The 15,462-nt window shown below is 46.5% G+C and overlaps 1 protein-coding gene across 1 annotated transcript in view; it reads left to right on the top strand.

Moving 5' to 3' along the window:
- igsf21a (immunoglobin superfamily, member 21a) overlaps positions 1 to 15,462 on the top strand; it is a 334,005-nt gene extending 318,543 nt beyond the window's left edge. The window contains exons 10-11 of the mRNA XM_063216317.1: positions 9,854 to 9,886; positions 15,330 to 15,462. Coding sequence (XP_063072387.1) covers positions 9,854 to 9,886; positions 15,330 to 15,406 — 110 coding nt within the window. The 3' untranslated portion in view covers positions 15,407 to 15,462. The remainder of the gene's footprint in view (positions 1 to 9,853; positions 9,887 to 15,329) is intronic.

Genomic DNA, 15,462 nt, shown 5'->3' with positions numbered 1-15,462 from the left:
GTGATATGAAACATTCGCTTTAGCCACTGACTTGTATACAAGCCAGTGGCTTTAGCAGTGAACGTCTTGTTGCCATTGACAGCGGTAGCCAGGACAACGGGTGCTGTCTATCACAGCAGCTGATTAGAGTCTTGTTGAAAAGTCGCTTTAGCAGTGAAAAGTCTTGTTGCCATTGACAGCGGTCTGTTATAGACCAACCCGTCCGTTATCGAAAAATAACAGACGTCCGAACGTTGGGGAGTCCCGTTGAAATGAATGGAGCATTCGACAGATGACGTCACAACCATATAATAATATAATATAATATAATATAATATAATATAATATAATATAATATAATATAATATAATATAATATAATATAATATAATATAATATAATATAATATAATATAATATAATATAATATAACGTAATATAATAATATATACATGGGTAATATGGGCACCGGGACAATGTGCACTGGAAAAAATGGGCCTCGACGTCAAAAAGGTTAAGAATCCTAGAGTACAGCGACCCACACACACACCTCATCATATTTGGTAAGTCCAGACCTTTCACATACAAAAACTCTCTTAAAGGTGCACTGTGTAATATTCTTAGTAGTTTATTTCCAGAATCCATGCTGCCCATTCACCAATGTTACCTTTTTTCTCGAATACTTACCACCATTATCAAATTCGAAGTATTCATTATGATTGTGAAAATTGTTCATACATGAAACGGGGGATCTTTTCCATATCCGCCATTTTGCACATTTCTAGAAATGGGCATTTTTACCTGCAAAACTTACTGTACTGTATTGCCAAAAGATTGCATTTGGCAATATGCAGCGTAGTTGCAATACCTACTCTGACCACCATTAATACCCATCAATACCCCTTTAAATTCCATCTGGCTGCCTTCTACACGGCTCAGATCCCCCTAGACCGCACTGACATGCACACATTGTGTATTAAAAATGATTACGGCATGTGAATGCGCCAGGATACGTTGACTATGTAAACCCCGTTAGTCTCTACACCCCAACAACTATCCCACACCTAACAACCCCACCCCCCCACACACACACAAAATCCTACTGACTTCGAGGCATGCACACACACCTAATACACACGTTGCCCAACCTAATTTTCGGCAAGTCACCCTCCAGACCCCTCAAAATACCACACAAAAAATCCCAGAATTCCTTATGGCTACCAGCTACATGGCACAGAACACCCAGGGCTACACCGACATGCACATGTGCCCTTTTGTGTTCAGGAAGTCATCTTCCCTTCCCCTTAAAGGGGTATGCCACTATTTTGGGGCTTAATACAGTTAAAATCGTTGGCTGGGGTTTATAAAGGTGGTTAAGTGTCTTCATGTGTCTTTCATGTAAGCCGTTGTCTTGCTTTAAGACAAGTTAAAAGAGGGAGCATGTCGCTAAGCTAGTGAGAGTCAATGCATCCGTTTAGCATGCTACATGCTACAGTGATCCATTGACTTTCACTAGCTTAGCTACATACTCCCTCCTCTAACTTGTCTTAAAGCAAGACAACGCTTAACTTGACAAATAAGACACTTAACCACCTTTATAAACCCCAGCCAACGATTTTAACTGTATTCAGCCCCAAAATAGTGGCATACTCCTTTAAACCCCATCTGGCTGCTCAGCCCAAAACCAAAACCTCCTGAACTCCGCTCCACTCCACTGACATGCCCATACACCAACCTCTTCAACTTCTTTGGTGAATCACACACCTCCAAAACAAATAGAAACTGCCAGTGTCCTCCCTTCACTCTGTCTGGCAGGGTACTGCACCAACCAATATCTGAAATTCATCCCCACCCCACCCCACCCCACCCCCCCACCCCCCTGAGCACCACTGCCATGCACAAGTGCTTCATCTTGTTCGTTTAGTCACCCTCCATACCCAGCCCCACCAATCAACCAAAACCATGTACCCCTGAAAACTCCCAGTGCCCCAAGGTTCACTCTGCCTGCCTGCCTGTCTTGTCGGCCTGCCTGCCTGTCTGCCTGCAAGTTGGAACCCCCCAACTCCCCTGCCCTGCTAACGTGCTCTGCACGAGCCATCTGTGCCCGACAAGACCTGGAGCTCTGACATCATTTCCTGCCATATGGGCGCTGAACCCCAGAGGTCTGCAAACCCGCCCGCGCATGGAGGACATGAGGAGAATACCTTACGTGAAACAATACAAAAAACTCCCTCTTCAAAAATATTCCTAAACCTGTGGTTAGTTTTTTATGAATTTTGCATTTCAAGTAGCATCAATCAAGCTGCCGCTGGGTTGTGTTTGATTAGCTGGAAACATCAAAGCAACTCGACTGTGGTTTGATTGGTAGGAAGAAATGCTGAAATGTAATCGCTCATATATCCTCATCAAAAGGTTGATTTCATTTTTTGTTGTTTTTTTTTTTCATCTGAACTCATACATCTATAGTCATCAGTTGATGTCGTTAATGGGGCAAATTCACTTTTACTTTGCTTTTACGGTAGAACTTGGTTTCTAAATGGCATAAAGTAGAAGTTGTATTGTATGTCACACCACATATTCTTTCTGTCTCTACAAATAATGGCTATATGAAAAGAACTGCTGTCTCACTGATACAAAAAAGTATAATGAAATTATAATTTATTAAATTATAATTATAAAAATAAAATTGTAGTGCTCTGATGAAGAAGAGATTAAGAGTGACATGCAAAATAGGTGCGAATTACTACTATATGATTAACTGCTAATTATTCAGCCAGGCTTTATTTATGAGTCCCAATGTTTAAACTTTATAGCTGCTTAGTGGTTCTAAAAATTCAAAACGTGGCTTCAAAACCCACCATTGAAAGAAGACACCTTTGTCATCGACATCCCACCTGTCATCTGTCGCCGCTAATCTTAACCCTCACCTCACTTGACCTAAAGCACACACACACACACACACACACACACACACACACACACACACACACACACACACACACACACACACACACACACACACACACACACACACACACACACACACACACACACACAGACATCTCATCATGCCCCGATGTCTATTATTCATTAGTAGGCCTATCTTTTCTTTTCTTTTTTTCTTCCTTTCTTTCTTTCTGTCCTTCTTTCTTTCTCTCTTTCTTTCTTTCTTTCTTTCTTTCTTTCTTTCTTTCTTTCTCTCTTTCTTTCTTTCTTTCTTTCTTTCTTTCTTTCTTTCTTTCCTTCTTTCTATCTTTCTTCTTTCTTTCTTTCTTTCGGGTTGTCTTTTTCTTTGTCTCGCTCACCCCAGCCTCTCTTTTCCTGCTTTCTTCCTATCTTTCTCCTCCTTCCCCTTTCTATTTCTTTTCTCTTTTTTGCTGATGCTGTGCTTTCCCTCTCCTCTCCGCATTTTTAACACTAATGACTTCACCCCGCGTCGCAAGCTGTTCAATTAAACTTATCATTTATTAAGAGTACCGGCATTATTTAAGAAAATATGGATTAATTGTGTCCAATCCCAGTGATGAATTTTGTATGCCAAGAAAAGCGCTTGATTAATAAGTGATAGTATTTTGAAAGGGGCTGGAAATGTCCACCCAAAAGCGAGTCACAATGATGAATGAGTCGCCCGTAAATTAGGGAAAGGGGGGGGGGGAGAATCCCTATTATCTTACAATACTGTAAACGAGACTGTTTAGCCAGAGCCTTGCAGCAGTTAGTCCTCATTATCATATTAAAGGAATACCAAAGTGAAGAAGAATCCGGGCAAAAGGGGAAAAATAAAGTAAATGGACCGTCACTCGCTTGTTTGGAACAGTGGGCGCAGGTCTCTCCTTTTAATGCATAGCGGTAGCTGAGTTAGACTTTCCCAGGGCAAAGATGTGTAAATCCCTGAGTCATGATTTGTAATTTCTTGAAGGCGAGCATGTGTGTGTGTGTGTGTGTTCGCGCACGTGTGTGTGTGCGTGCGTGCTTCATGCGCGTGTGTTATTGATGTGGGAAGGAGATTGTTCCGTGACCTGACTGCCCTGGCCTGGTGTCTAGATGTTGTCTTAGGCTTTAATTTTCTCTCTGGAGCCGTAGCAGCTGAAAAGAGTCTTATGTGGGATGGGCCAGGCCGGGCGCAGGGCAGACAGGCAGGCAGGCAGGCAGCAAGCAGGCCGTCGATCCGATCGCAGGAGCCGCTTACGGAGATGAAGGAAAGGACAGAGGACACTCTCTGGCCCATGCGCTAATCCTGGGCCACAGCCTCTCCATGCTAATGCGAGCGCCGCTAATACTAGCCCCTACCGCGCCACTCAGAAGATTGGGCACCACAATAGCAGCATAGCATACACATAGACAGCATAGCATGCACATAGACAGGCAAAGTATGAATACACACACACACACACACACACACACACACACACACACACACACACACACACACACACACACACACACACACACACACACACACACACACACACACACACACACACACACACACACACACACACAGGCATGTACACACGCACACGCATGCACACGCACACACACACACACAGGCATGTACACACGCACACACACACGCACACGCGCACACACACACACACACTCACACACACACACACACACACACACACACAGGCATGCACGCACACACACGCACACACATGCACACTCACATGCACACATACTCTAGCAGGCAGGCATGCTACTACTGCTAACATCATGCCTCTCAGAAAATTGAAAATGATTGCTATACACATGCATAAAAATAAGAAAACACACTCATACACATACACATACTACATAAGTAGATTAAAAATTGCATATAGGCCTGCACATAGTATATTCTCAAGAATATCCCATACATACCAAACAAACATGGAGAAACACAAACACACACATGCACACACACAAAGACACAGTATCAATTCTACAAGCAGTAAGTGGCCCGCGTGCACATTTTCTATACAGTACCTCTTTCATACAGTACACATCTTCAGTGACTACACACTCGTAATATCTCCAAATCCCCCTTGCAACATAACATAAATAGGATTTCACCTCATCTTCTACATGGCGCGGCGTACATATGTGTGGGTCGGCGCTACAGATCCAATTCAGCTCCATCCCATGAGAACAGAGTGCTTCCCCATCCCAACATGGATATATATTACCTCTCCATAATCTCTTTATCTGTCCAGCTGCCGATGTGGCCTGCCTTCCCGTCGAGCTGAGCTACAGTACAAACGGCTCCTCGATCAGGGGGGCATATTTTCAAGATTTCAAGCAACATTAATGTAGTCGAATTATGATTGAAATCACCTCCCTACAAATCATACTCATGTCTATGGTATTCTACCGTAGCCCCTTAATGCACGCCGTACCTCCTGTGGCACTGTGTAATAGACATTGAAACTATAGTACTACACTACTATGACAGTGCACAGGGCCTTTAGTAATACATTACGACTTGGTCATTGCCATTCTGGTAACAGCTAATTTATAATGCTTAGGGGGTTAATAGACTACTTGTAGCTTACAGTGCTACTGTAATTGTCCACTTGTAGCTAGTGCAAGTTCAAGTTCAAGTTTATATAACCATATCAACAGTATAAAATACAGCAACAATACAATCAGACAAAACAAAAACGTAGGTGGGACATGACAGATATTCAAGGGGGCACATAAATAACAGGGAATGACAACTTGCAAAATAACACTGGAAAGGGCATGGGTTGCATATAGAAAAGCTGGTGTTACATTGTGCAAAATAAGGAAGGGAGGTAGGTAGGCAAGATAGGCTAGTGCTAGATAGTGCTGGTGCATATTCAAGTGATGGATGGCTTGTGGGTATGTAGGTACTGTCCCTAAAACATGAGGTATTGCATGGGATGCTACGGTACCATCTTCCTGAGTGTAGGGTCAGGTGATGCTCTTAGCTTCCCTGGAAATTCTGATGCTGTAATTTGAGGGCCCTTCTCAAAACCTAGGACAGTGCACTTCCAAGTGTATCAGCCTAATTAGTCACGCCCAGTGATTGGATACTCTTTGGTGAACTCTACGGAATATCCAATCACTGGGCGTGACTAATAAAGAGTACCCAATCACTCACTGGGTGTGACTAATTAGGTTGATTACACTTGGAAGTCCACTGTCCTAGGTTTTGAGAAGGGCCCTGAGTCTACGTAGCAGGCCATTTCGACAGAACCCCCGGAAACGTCTCATTGCAGCAAAACCGCGCGACACGGCCAACCGTCTGCTGCCTGCTCCTCCTCTCGCTCCTCCAGCCATCCATCGTTCGTTTCCTCTCCTCTTCCTCGTTGCACCCCATCCATCCCTCGTTAAGGCGCCGCCGGGGGAAGGCCAGCAAATGATTGGGTGGGCGTATCCAGGGAAGGCCGGCGCTTACGCAAGCTGGAAACGGCACCTTTAGATGGGGTAGATAGATGGGGGGTGGTGGGTGGTTGGGCTAATGGGGAGGGGGGGGGGGGAGTGGGGGGTGCGGAGGTGATGGAGCCTGGCAATATCATCATCTTCATCACATCAAGGTAGTGGAGGGGTGGTCGTGCTGGGGGTTTGGGAGGGGGTGTAGGTTGGCGGAACAGTTGGGGGTAAGATCGGTAATGTCTGTTTAACACCTCATTGCACCACCATCCCCACCACCACCACCACCATCACCATCAGACCACCATCCATCCCTCCCCTGTCCTTCCCCTCTTTTTTTCCTTCCACACCGAGCCGTCCGCCTCTGCTTGGATAAAGGCTATCTGTCTGTGTCTGCGGATGATGGTGGCGGTGGTTTCTGCTTATGGCAGCAGGTGGGAGTGTGGGGGTTGATTGAGGGGCCCTGGGCAATGGCAATGCTCCTGACCTTGACACCACGTTGAGGAGGGAAGCCTCCGAGTCTGCATGTCATGAGGAGGAGGAGGAGGACCCAGTGGCGGAACAATTGCACACAGGGCCCCAGGGCAAGACATATATATTATAGGGCCCCCTTTACAGCTTGCCAAGCTCAGACTAGGGCCCCCACCACCAATATGAGAGGGCCCTGGGCCCAGGGGCAAGTGCCATGCCCGCCCTCCCTATAGCTCCGCCCCTGGGAGGACCACTCAGTCCTGGCTGCCTGCCACTCCAATCCAGATAGGCCCTAGTGGTGTTTTTCTTTCACTCAGGCTCTCTCTGTCTCTACCCGTCTCTCTCTCTCTCTCTCTCTCTCTCTCTCTCTCTCTCTCTCTCTCTCTCTCTCTCTCTCTCTCTCTCTCTCTCTCTCTCTCTCTCTCTCTCTCTCTCTCTCCATTCATCTACTGTACTTCTTTATTGCTCATATCACATGATCGGATGTAATAAAGTGCTGCCACACACACACACACACACACACACACACACACACACACACACACACACACACACACACACACACACACACACACACACACACACACACACACACACACACACACACACACCAGGTGCTAATAGCCATAACAACTCATTCCTAGGTGGCGCGTAACAATATTACAGTAAAACAGAGAGGAATGCTATGTGCGCCTTTTCTTTCTGCTGCTCTGTCTCTGTTTCAGATTTTTCACACAGATGCAACAAGGTCTTAGCCTGGTCCTGACCATCCCATAATACTACCATTTCATTTCGTATTTATGGTCTGAAAGTTGTGTGATCTGACGCGATTGCAGGAAGCGGGAAGTTTGCACTCAGTTATGGTTTGAAATGATTGGACAGCTCTCACCCAATCGCCGACAGTTACTCAACAACACCAGAGCCATTGGCGCAGACGTTTTCGTCATTGTCACGAGCGTCCTCCCCCTTTCTCCCCCACGTGGGGCGCTTATTCGCTTATGGGCTGTTTTCTGATTAGATTAGATGGGGGGCATTGCTATCAAAATCCCACCGATCTGGTCCTCCACAGAAGAGCAAGGCCAGACTACCATAGTGGAGCCAATCCTTTGGCGGAAGTACGTAGGATGGCTCGCGAGGCTGACATAGTCTCACAGCAGTGTTAATTTTGTCAACCAGGACGATAACAAAAATATATTTTCAACCCCCCTTTTTGATTTTCATCATTTAGACTAAGACTAAAACTATATACGGAAGACAATGACTAAATATGACTAAGAATACATTTGATTTTCGTTATTGTGACTAAGACTAAGGCTACATTTTTTAAAAAGCTGACAAAATTAACACTGTCTTTACTGAGTTTACCGTGGCTGTCCACGGCATTTTTAATCTGTTGCAATGTAAATAGTCACGTTTGGGCCGGTGTTTTTGCCAACGTTTTGCCTCCTTTCTATGCCTTATGCATGTCAATGGGGAGAGTGTTCTCGTGTCCCATAGCCCATCTCTGTATGTCTGTGTTCTTGCGCCTCATATTGGAAATGTTTCTTACTGAATGCAGAACTGCAGTTTGAGGTCAAAGGTCAGAAGACGATGAGTTGCAACCTTGGACCGTGACTCTTATTTTCAATACAGCGTAACGGCATTTGGTCTGTATTATGTACTGTAGGCTCATCAATGCCATATCGCCCTTCTGTCAAACCTGACCCATTTGTCATACTCACTGTATTTAAATAGTGACAATAAAGCATCTACTACTAGTCTACTACTCTACTATTTGTCGCAGGGTTTTGACAGCTTTTATTCATCTCTGTGAGTGTGGGGGTTACTGTGGAAGTATGTGGCTACGTTCACAAGAGACATTTAATTCGGAATTAATTCTGACCTGAAATTCCCCCTGGGGATAAATAAAGTTACTCTACTCTACTCACAATTAATTAAATAAATTAATTAAATGAAAGAGTAAATGAAAGTAAACTCGACGGAACTATTTAGTTCCGAATTATTAATTTGTAATTACAAACGTCATGTAAACGTAGCCTGTGGCTGGCTATGTGGGGGGTGTTGGAGGGTGCGCACTCCTGGCGTTGGCTCGTGAGGCTCATAGGTAATGTATGTGTGTAAATCCATGCAAAGTAGGCTACCCACATGGAAAGTGTTTCCTGCATATACAGTATATGACTTTGTGCATATTTACAGTGGTGTTGTATTGCGGTAGTATGTGTTCAACACTGTGTGTGTGTGTGTGTGTGTGTGTGTGTGTGTGTGTGTGTGTGTGTGTGTGTGTGTGTGTGTGTGTGTGTGTGTGTGTGTGTGTGTGTGTGTGTGTGTGTGTGTGTGTGTGTGTGTGTGTGTGTGTGTGTGTGTGTTGACACCCAACAATCCCTATAATGTAATGTGTCATATTACTGCACAAGGTATAAACAGAAGTGATAACTTATTGATTACACACTGCATGACAATGGCAAGAAATGTTTGAATGGTATGGCCTCAACACACGGCATGCTACTTGTATCTAAATTTAAAATGTGACAGTTGTTTAGACTATTTCATGCTACGTACCAACAAACACAATTTTCAACTGGTGACGCTTACCAATGTTTTATATTCTGTTACATTCTGTGTAGTTTGCTCAGGGCCACTGACAGGTTTGACTGGGCCCGGGCCTGGGACAAAATCATCTGAAAGGGCCCCCCTCTCCATACATACAATGTAATTGAAAGCCAATTCTGCCCCCCCCTCTCCCTTGGCCTGGGACAACAGACCTGTTTGTACCCCCCCTGTCGGCTTCCCTGAGTGTACTTATGGCAACACCCTTATATGCAAACAGTACATGCCCATAAGCGACTGTCAGTGTTTTTATCATTATGCAAACACATTCATGACTATGACCGGCTGTCAGGGTTTTATCATGCGTTGTCCTTTACTGGACAACGCGCCAATGATAACTGCTTTGTGTCCTTTTTTATCATGTCTTTTCTTGACACTGTCTCCTTCTCTGTCTTTGTCTTTGTCTTTGTCCACGTGCAGAAAATCCCAACATGCAACAAGGTGATAACATCAGTAAGTAGGAGACGGCCGCCTGTGTGACTGTAAATTGAATTCTCTCTCTCTCTCTCTCTCTCTCTCTCTCTCTCTCTCTCTCTCTCTCTCTCTCTCTCTCTCTCTCTCTCTCTCTCTCTCTCTCTCTCTCTCCCCCTTGTGTGTGTGTGTGTGTGTGTGTGTGTGTGTGTGTGTGTGTGTGAGAGAGAGAGAGAGAGAGAGAGAGAAAGAGAGAGTGTATGTCTGTGTGTGTGTGTGTGTGTGTGTGTGTGTGTGTGTGTGTGTGTGTGTGTGTGTGTGTGTGTGTGTGTGTGTGTGTGTGTGTGTGTGTGTGCGTGCGTGTGTGTGTGTGTGCGTGTGCGTGTGCGTGTGCGTGTGCATGTGCGTGTGTGTGTGCGCGTGTGTGCGTGTGTATGTATGTGTGTGTGTGTGTGTGTGCGCATGCACGCGCCAGTGCGTGAGTGTGATTATATGCTTGCTAGATGGAAAAAAGGGGACCAACGTGCCCATTTGTGTTTGTGTGCATGGCTCTAATATGTATCAGTAATGGCAGGAGAGCCACGTTTGTGTGTGTGTGTGTTCTGTCATTTTCCTTCTGGTATTTTCTTCCCTGCAGTGCTATAATGCAGGGCCTATTTTGAATACATGACTGTGTAAGTGCGTGGGGCTACATGCGTCAGCTGAAACCTTGGCCTGCAGATGTGTGGTCTCAAAACAGTTGCACTCCTTTATTCCAACTCCTGAGTGCCTACAATTTTCAAATGGCAAAGTACTTTTAGTCGGACCACTTCAATTTTCTTTTCTTTCTTTTAAAATTTTTTTTTACTTTGGTTGTCTCAGGTAATTACGTAGGAAAATCACCCCCCCATGCGCACACACACACACACAAACTCACACTCCCACTCACACACAAATACCCACACACACACACACACACACACACACTCACAACGCACACACACACACACACACACACACACACACACACATGCACGCATGCACACACGCGCACACACACACACACACACACACACTCACACAGCATACAGCATCAAAGCACCATTGGACGACTGGAGCACACAGGATACGTGTCTAACGTATGACTATGACGTATGACTCTGCTGAAGACGCACTGCGTCGAAACGTTAGTCATGCTCGCACCACAATAAAATCAGAAAAACGTATCCTGTGTGCTCCAGTCGTCCTTGGCCCAGTCTCCTTTGAAGTGGACCTTCTTGCTCCAAACTGAATACAGTCCCAGACTCTGAGCACCAAGAAAGCTAGAGCGCAAGTGACCTCCTTTCCTTAGGTGAAACTTATGTCTTCATCAGAGGGTCACAGGGTCACAGGAAGACAACCTGACAGGAAGGTCACACCTCCACAACAGCTGTTTTAAAGCACGTCACACTTCAACATCCATGTGACCCTCTGATGAAGACAGAAGTTTCTCCATTGAAACACGGCAGGTAAAAGATGAAAACCGTAACATGTCTGGAAAAAAAGGAAACTTGAACATTTGACATACATGATGTACCTCTAAGACATAATGAGTGTCATACATCCCTGTACTAAATACTTTGTGCCACAAACAGGCTGGCCTTGATCAGGTGAAGAGTACAGTGCATGGTAGGGCTTTCACCTCATCAAAGTTGCAACAGTTTCCATCTCCTTACATCACCAAGTAATAAGATAACTCTTAAGCAGCATTGCAGGCCCTGTCTATTCGCCCGGTTAGACTTCTCTTCAGTTTGACACTTTATTACTTTGATATTAAAATCCATGGCAGGAAGGAACATTGTAGTATCCAGTTCTGATGTTGCTCCAACTATGTATAGCCTAGAAGCGATAGAATAGATATCTGTCGGCCTTGCGTTAGTCAACTAGCCTACGTAAAGTAATGCTATGTGACAACGCCACATGAAAGCGTAACTCCAACTGCAACTCCGGGTAACACGGTTTGTAATGGACACAAACACAAACACAAACCAGGCTGAGTTAACAACACCACTCAGCTCAACACGACACAGCACAACACGGCCGGGTTGTATGTGGAAAAAGTGCCTAAAGTCTGCACCAAATGTTGTGCTACTTCCTTCCTGCCTTCCTGCCTGCCTCCCTTCCTTCCTTCCTGCCTGCCTTCCTTCTTTCCTGCCTTCCTTCCTTCCTTCCTTCCTTCCTTCCTTCCTTCCTTCCTTCCTGCCTTCCTTCCTTCCTTCCTTCCTTCCTTCCTTCCTGCCTTCCTTCCTTCCTTCCTTCCTTCCTTCCTTCCTTCACTTTGCCTTTGCCACTTTGACAGATTCTGTGAGCCCCCAGCAGCAGCAACAGCCCACAGAGGCACTGCTGTGTGCTGTGCTGTGCTGTGCTGTGCTGTGCTGTGCTGTGCTGTGCTGTGCTGTGCTGTGCTGTGCTGTGCTGTGCTGTGCTGTGCTGTGCTGTGCTGTGCTGTGCTGTGCTGTGCTGCGTTGTGCTGTGCTGTGCTGTGCTGTGGTGTGGTGTGGTGTGGTGTGGTGTGGTGTGGTGTGCTGTGCTGTGCTGTGCTGTGCTGTGCTGTGCTGTGCTGTGCTGTGCTGTGCTGTGCTGTGCTGTGCTGTGCTGTGCTGTGCTGTGCTGTGCTGTGCTGTGCTGTGCTGTGCTGTGCTGTGCTGTGCTGTGCTGTGCTGTGCTGTGCGTCCACGGTGCACTGCATCAGTGTTTGTCCCTTGAAGCTCCAGGCCGCTCCATCACCTGAAGGCCCCCAACCCAGCGCTGGAGCTGTGACTCCCCCCCCACCCCCAAACCCCCACCCCCCCCAGTGCGGCGTCAGGGCCGGGCAGAGCACAGCCAGCGTGACGCGGTGATGGATGGTGGTTGTTTTATGCATTCGGCAGGGGCTCATTTGCAGCTTCTGTGAGAGCCATATGTAAAGATGAGGGATCGTCTGACGGAGGAGGGAGGCAGAAATGCACACACCCACTCGTGGCACTCCTCCTCTCCTCTCTCTCTATTCCTTGGATGTTTTCTGTCTTTCTTTACCTCTCTGTCTGTCTTTCGGACTCCTCACTCTTTCTATGTTGCTCTCTCTCTGTTTTGCTCTCTCTCTCTCTCTCTCTCTCTCTCTCTCTCTCTCTCTCTCTCTCTCTCTCTCTCTCTCTCTCTCTCTCTCTCTCTCCCTCCCTCCCATTGTATGCCCCTTTCCTTTACCTCTGCTTCTGCATTCCATCTTAATCTGTTTTTTTCCATTTCTGCCATTCTTCATATTTTTCAGTTTCAAACATCTATATTTTTTCTCTCCCACTCTCTTTTGCACCCTTCCTCCAATTTCCCTCTCTATCACCTATTTCTCTCATCATCCCATCTCTGTCTTCTACTGCTATCTGTTCTGCTCTTTCCATATTTGGTCTCATCTCCTTCTAGTTTTTTTCCCTCCTATAGACTTTTCACTCCTCTCTCATCTCTCTCCTTCTCTCTCTCTCCTTCTCTCTCTCTCTCTCTCTCTCTCATCTCTCTCCTTCTCTCTCTCTCTCTCTCTCTCTCATCTCTCTCTCTCTCTCTCTCTCTGTCTCTCTCTCTCTGTCTCTCTCTCTCTCTCTCTCTCTCTCTCTCTCCCTCTCTCTCTCCATTCCCCCCTCAGCCTACTATCTGTGGCTGTGCATTTAAATATGCAAATGGGGAGCTGTAGAGCAGGTGTGTTGCAGTGAGGACAGAATCAGGTCGCAGCCAGTTGAGGCAGTTGAGGCGGAGAGCCTGGCCACCACGGCAGACAGAGAGAGGCGCTCTCTCTCTCTCTCTCTCTCTCTCTCTCTCTCTCTCTCTCTCTCTCTCTCTCTCTCTCTCGCTCGCTCGCTGGCTCGCTCTCTCTCTCTCGCTCGCTCGCTCGCTCTCTCTCGCTTGCTCTCTCCATTTTCTGACTCATTCTCACATATGTGTGTGTGAGCACATGTGTATGCATGTGGTGGTGTGCGTGTATGAGAGTCAATGTGTGAGTAGTGTCTCAGCTCAACTCAGCTTCTCTCTCTCTCTCTCTCTCTCTCTCTCTCTCTCTCTCTCTCTCTCTCTCTCTCTCTCTCTCTCTCTCTCTCTCTCTCTCTCTCTCTCTCTCTCTCTCTGTCTCCATCCAACCACCACTCTCGGTATGCAAGTCAAATCGCTCACGTAACAAGGGGCCCGGGAGGTTGCCACCCTCCGCCGTCACCATCCAACATCTACCAGCAACACCCCCACCACACACACAACCACTTGCCCCCTCCTCCACCACCACTGCCTGCCTGCCAGCCAGCCCCACACTCTCTCCCGAATACCCTACAAATCAATCAGGGCCTGTGGGGGCCTGGGAGCTAGTTATGGAGGCCATGGGAGAACCGTCTCTGCTAGTTGGGAAGCAGAGAGAGCAGAGAGATAGCTCCTGGTAATTTGAGAGTAGGTACTACGTGAGTTCTGGGATTCCTGCTGCCTACTTACATAGGCAAGTGGTGTAGTCTATCTGATAGTGCAAATGGTACCTGGTGGTGCAAAGGTCGGAAAACGGATAAAAGGAGAGCCGGCGATTTGGTCATCATTTTGTAGCGGGAAAGAAATATATGTGACCTGGGCTAAATTACAGCCGCATTTGTACGCATGAGACCAAGTGTGGGAAAGCAGGAAATAAAACAGAGAGAGAAAGAGAGAGGGCTCTAGTAGTAAGAAGTACGCGACCCGGAAATTCGGTGTCAATCACCCTTGAATCCGCTTCATTACACACTCTAGAAGCCATGCTGCTTATGTCACGATAAGCCTTCAAATCAGGGTTTAAAAGTGGCGTAGAAGAGTTATCATGATTTTTTTCATCCATTTTTTCCTTTTATTTTTTACTTAGCCATACTATGATGAAAGAGATTAAAGTGCACTTCATATCTGCCAATCAAGTGGGTTTTTGTTATTTGCTGTGTGACAATGGTGCTTTGATGCTGCAGTCTGTGGTGTGTGTGGTGCATTTATTGGCTCTGGGTTTCTGTGTTAGGCGTGCATCTATATGTGTGCATGGAGAATGGACTACCATGCCTCTCAAGTGTGTGTGTGTGTGTGTGTGTGTGTGTGTGTGTGTGTGTGTGTGTGTGTGTGTGTGTGTGTGTGTGTGTGTGTGTGTGTGTGTGTGTGTGTGTGTGTGTGTGTGTGTGTGTGTGTGTGTGTGTGAGTGTGTGCGTGCGTGCGTGCGTGCGTGCGTACACGTACGTTTCTGTTTGTGTGTGCGCAGTGTGTGTGTGCACAGTGTGTGTGCATGTGATGTTTGTGTGTGTTTGTGTGTGTGTGTGTGTGTGTGTGTTTGTGTGTGTGTGTGTGTGTGTGCATGTGATGTTTGTGTGTGTGTGTGTGTGTGTGTGCGGGCGCGTGTGTAACTGCATGTGTGTGTGTGTGTGTCTGCACGCGTGCGTGAGCTTGCGTGCGTGCGTGCGTGCGTGATTGTGTGTACAGCAGACTGATTCTGCCTCCTGTGTGTCTCTCTCTACAGATGCGGCGCCCCGACTAGGAGTGATTGGACTGACATGGATAATCCTCAGCATCACAGTGACTGTGGAAATGACGTGAACCCACCAACATATCCTCACAAATACACACACATACACACACAGGCACAGATCATA

The sequence above is a fragment of the Engraulis encrasicolus genome, chromosome 14 (assembly GCF_034702125.1).
Source record: "Engraulis encrasicolus isolate BLACKSEA-1 chromosome 14, IST_EnEncr_1.0, whole genome shotgun sequence".
Lineage (NCBI taxonomy): Eukaryota > Metazoa > Chordata > Actinopteri > Clupeiformes > Engraulidae > Engraulis > Engraulis encrasicolus.
This window is presented reverse-complemented; position numbering and strand designations above follow the sequence as displayed.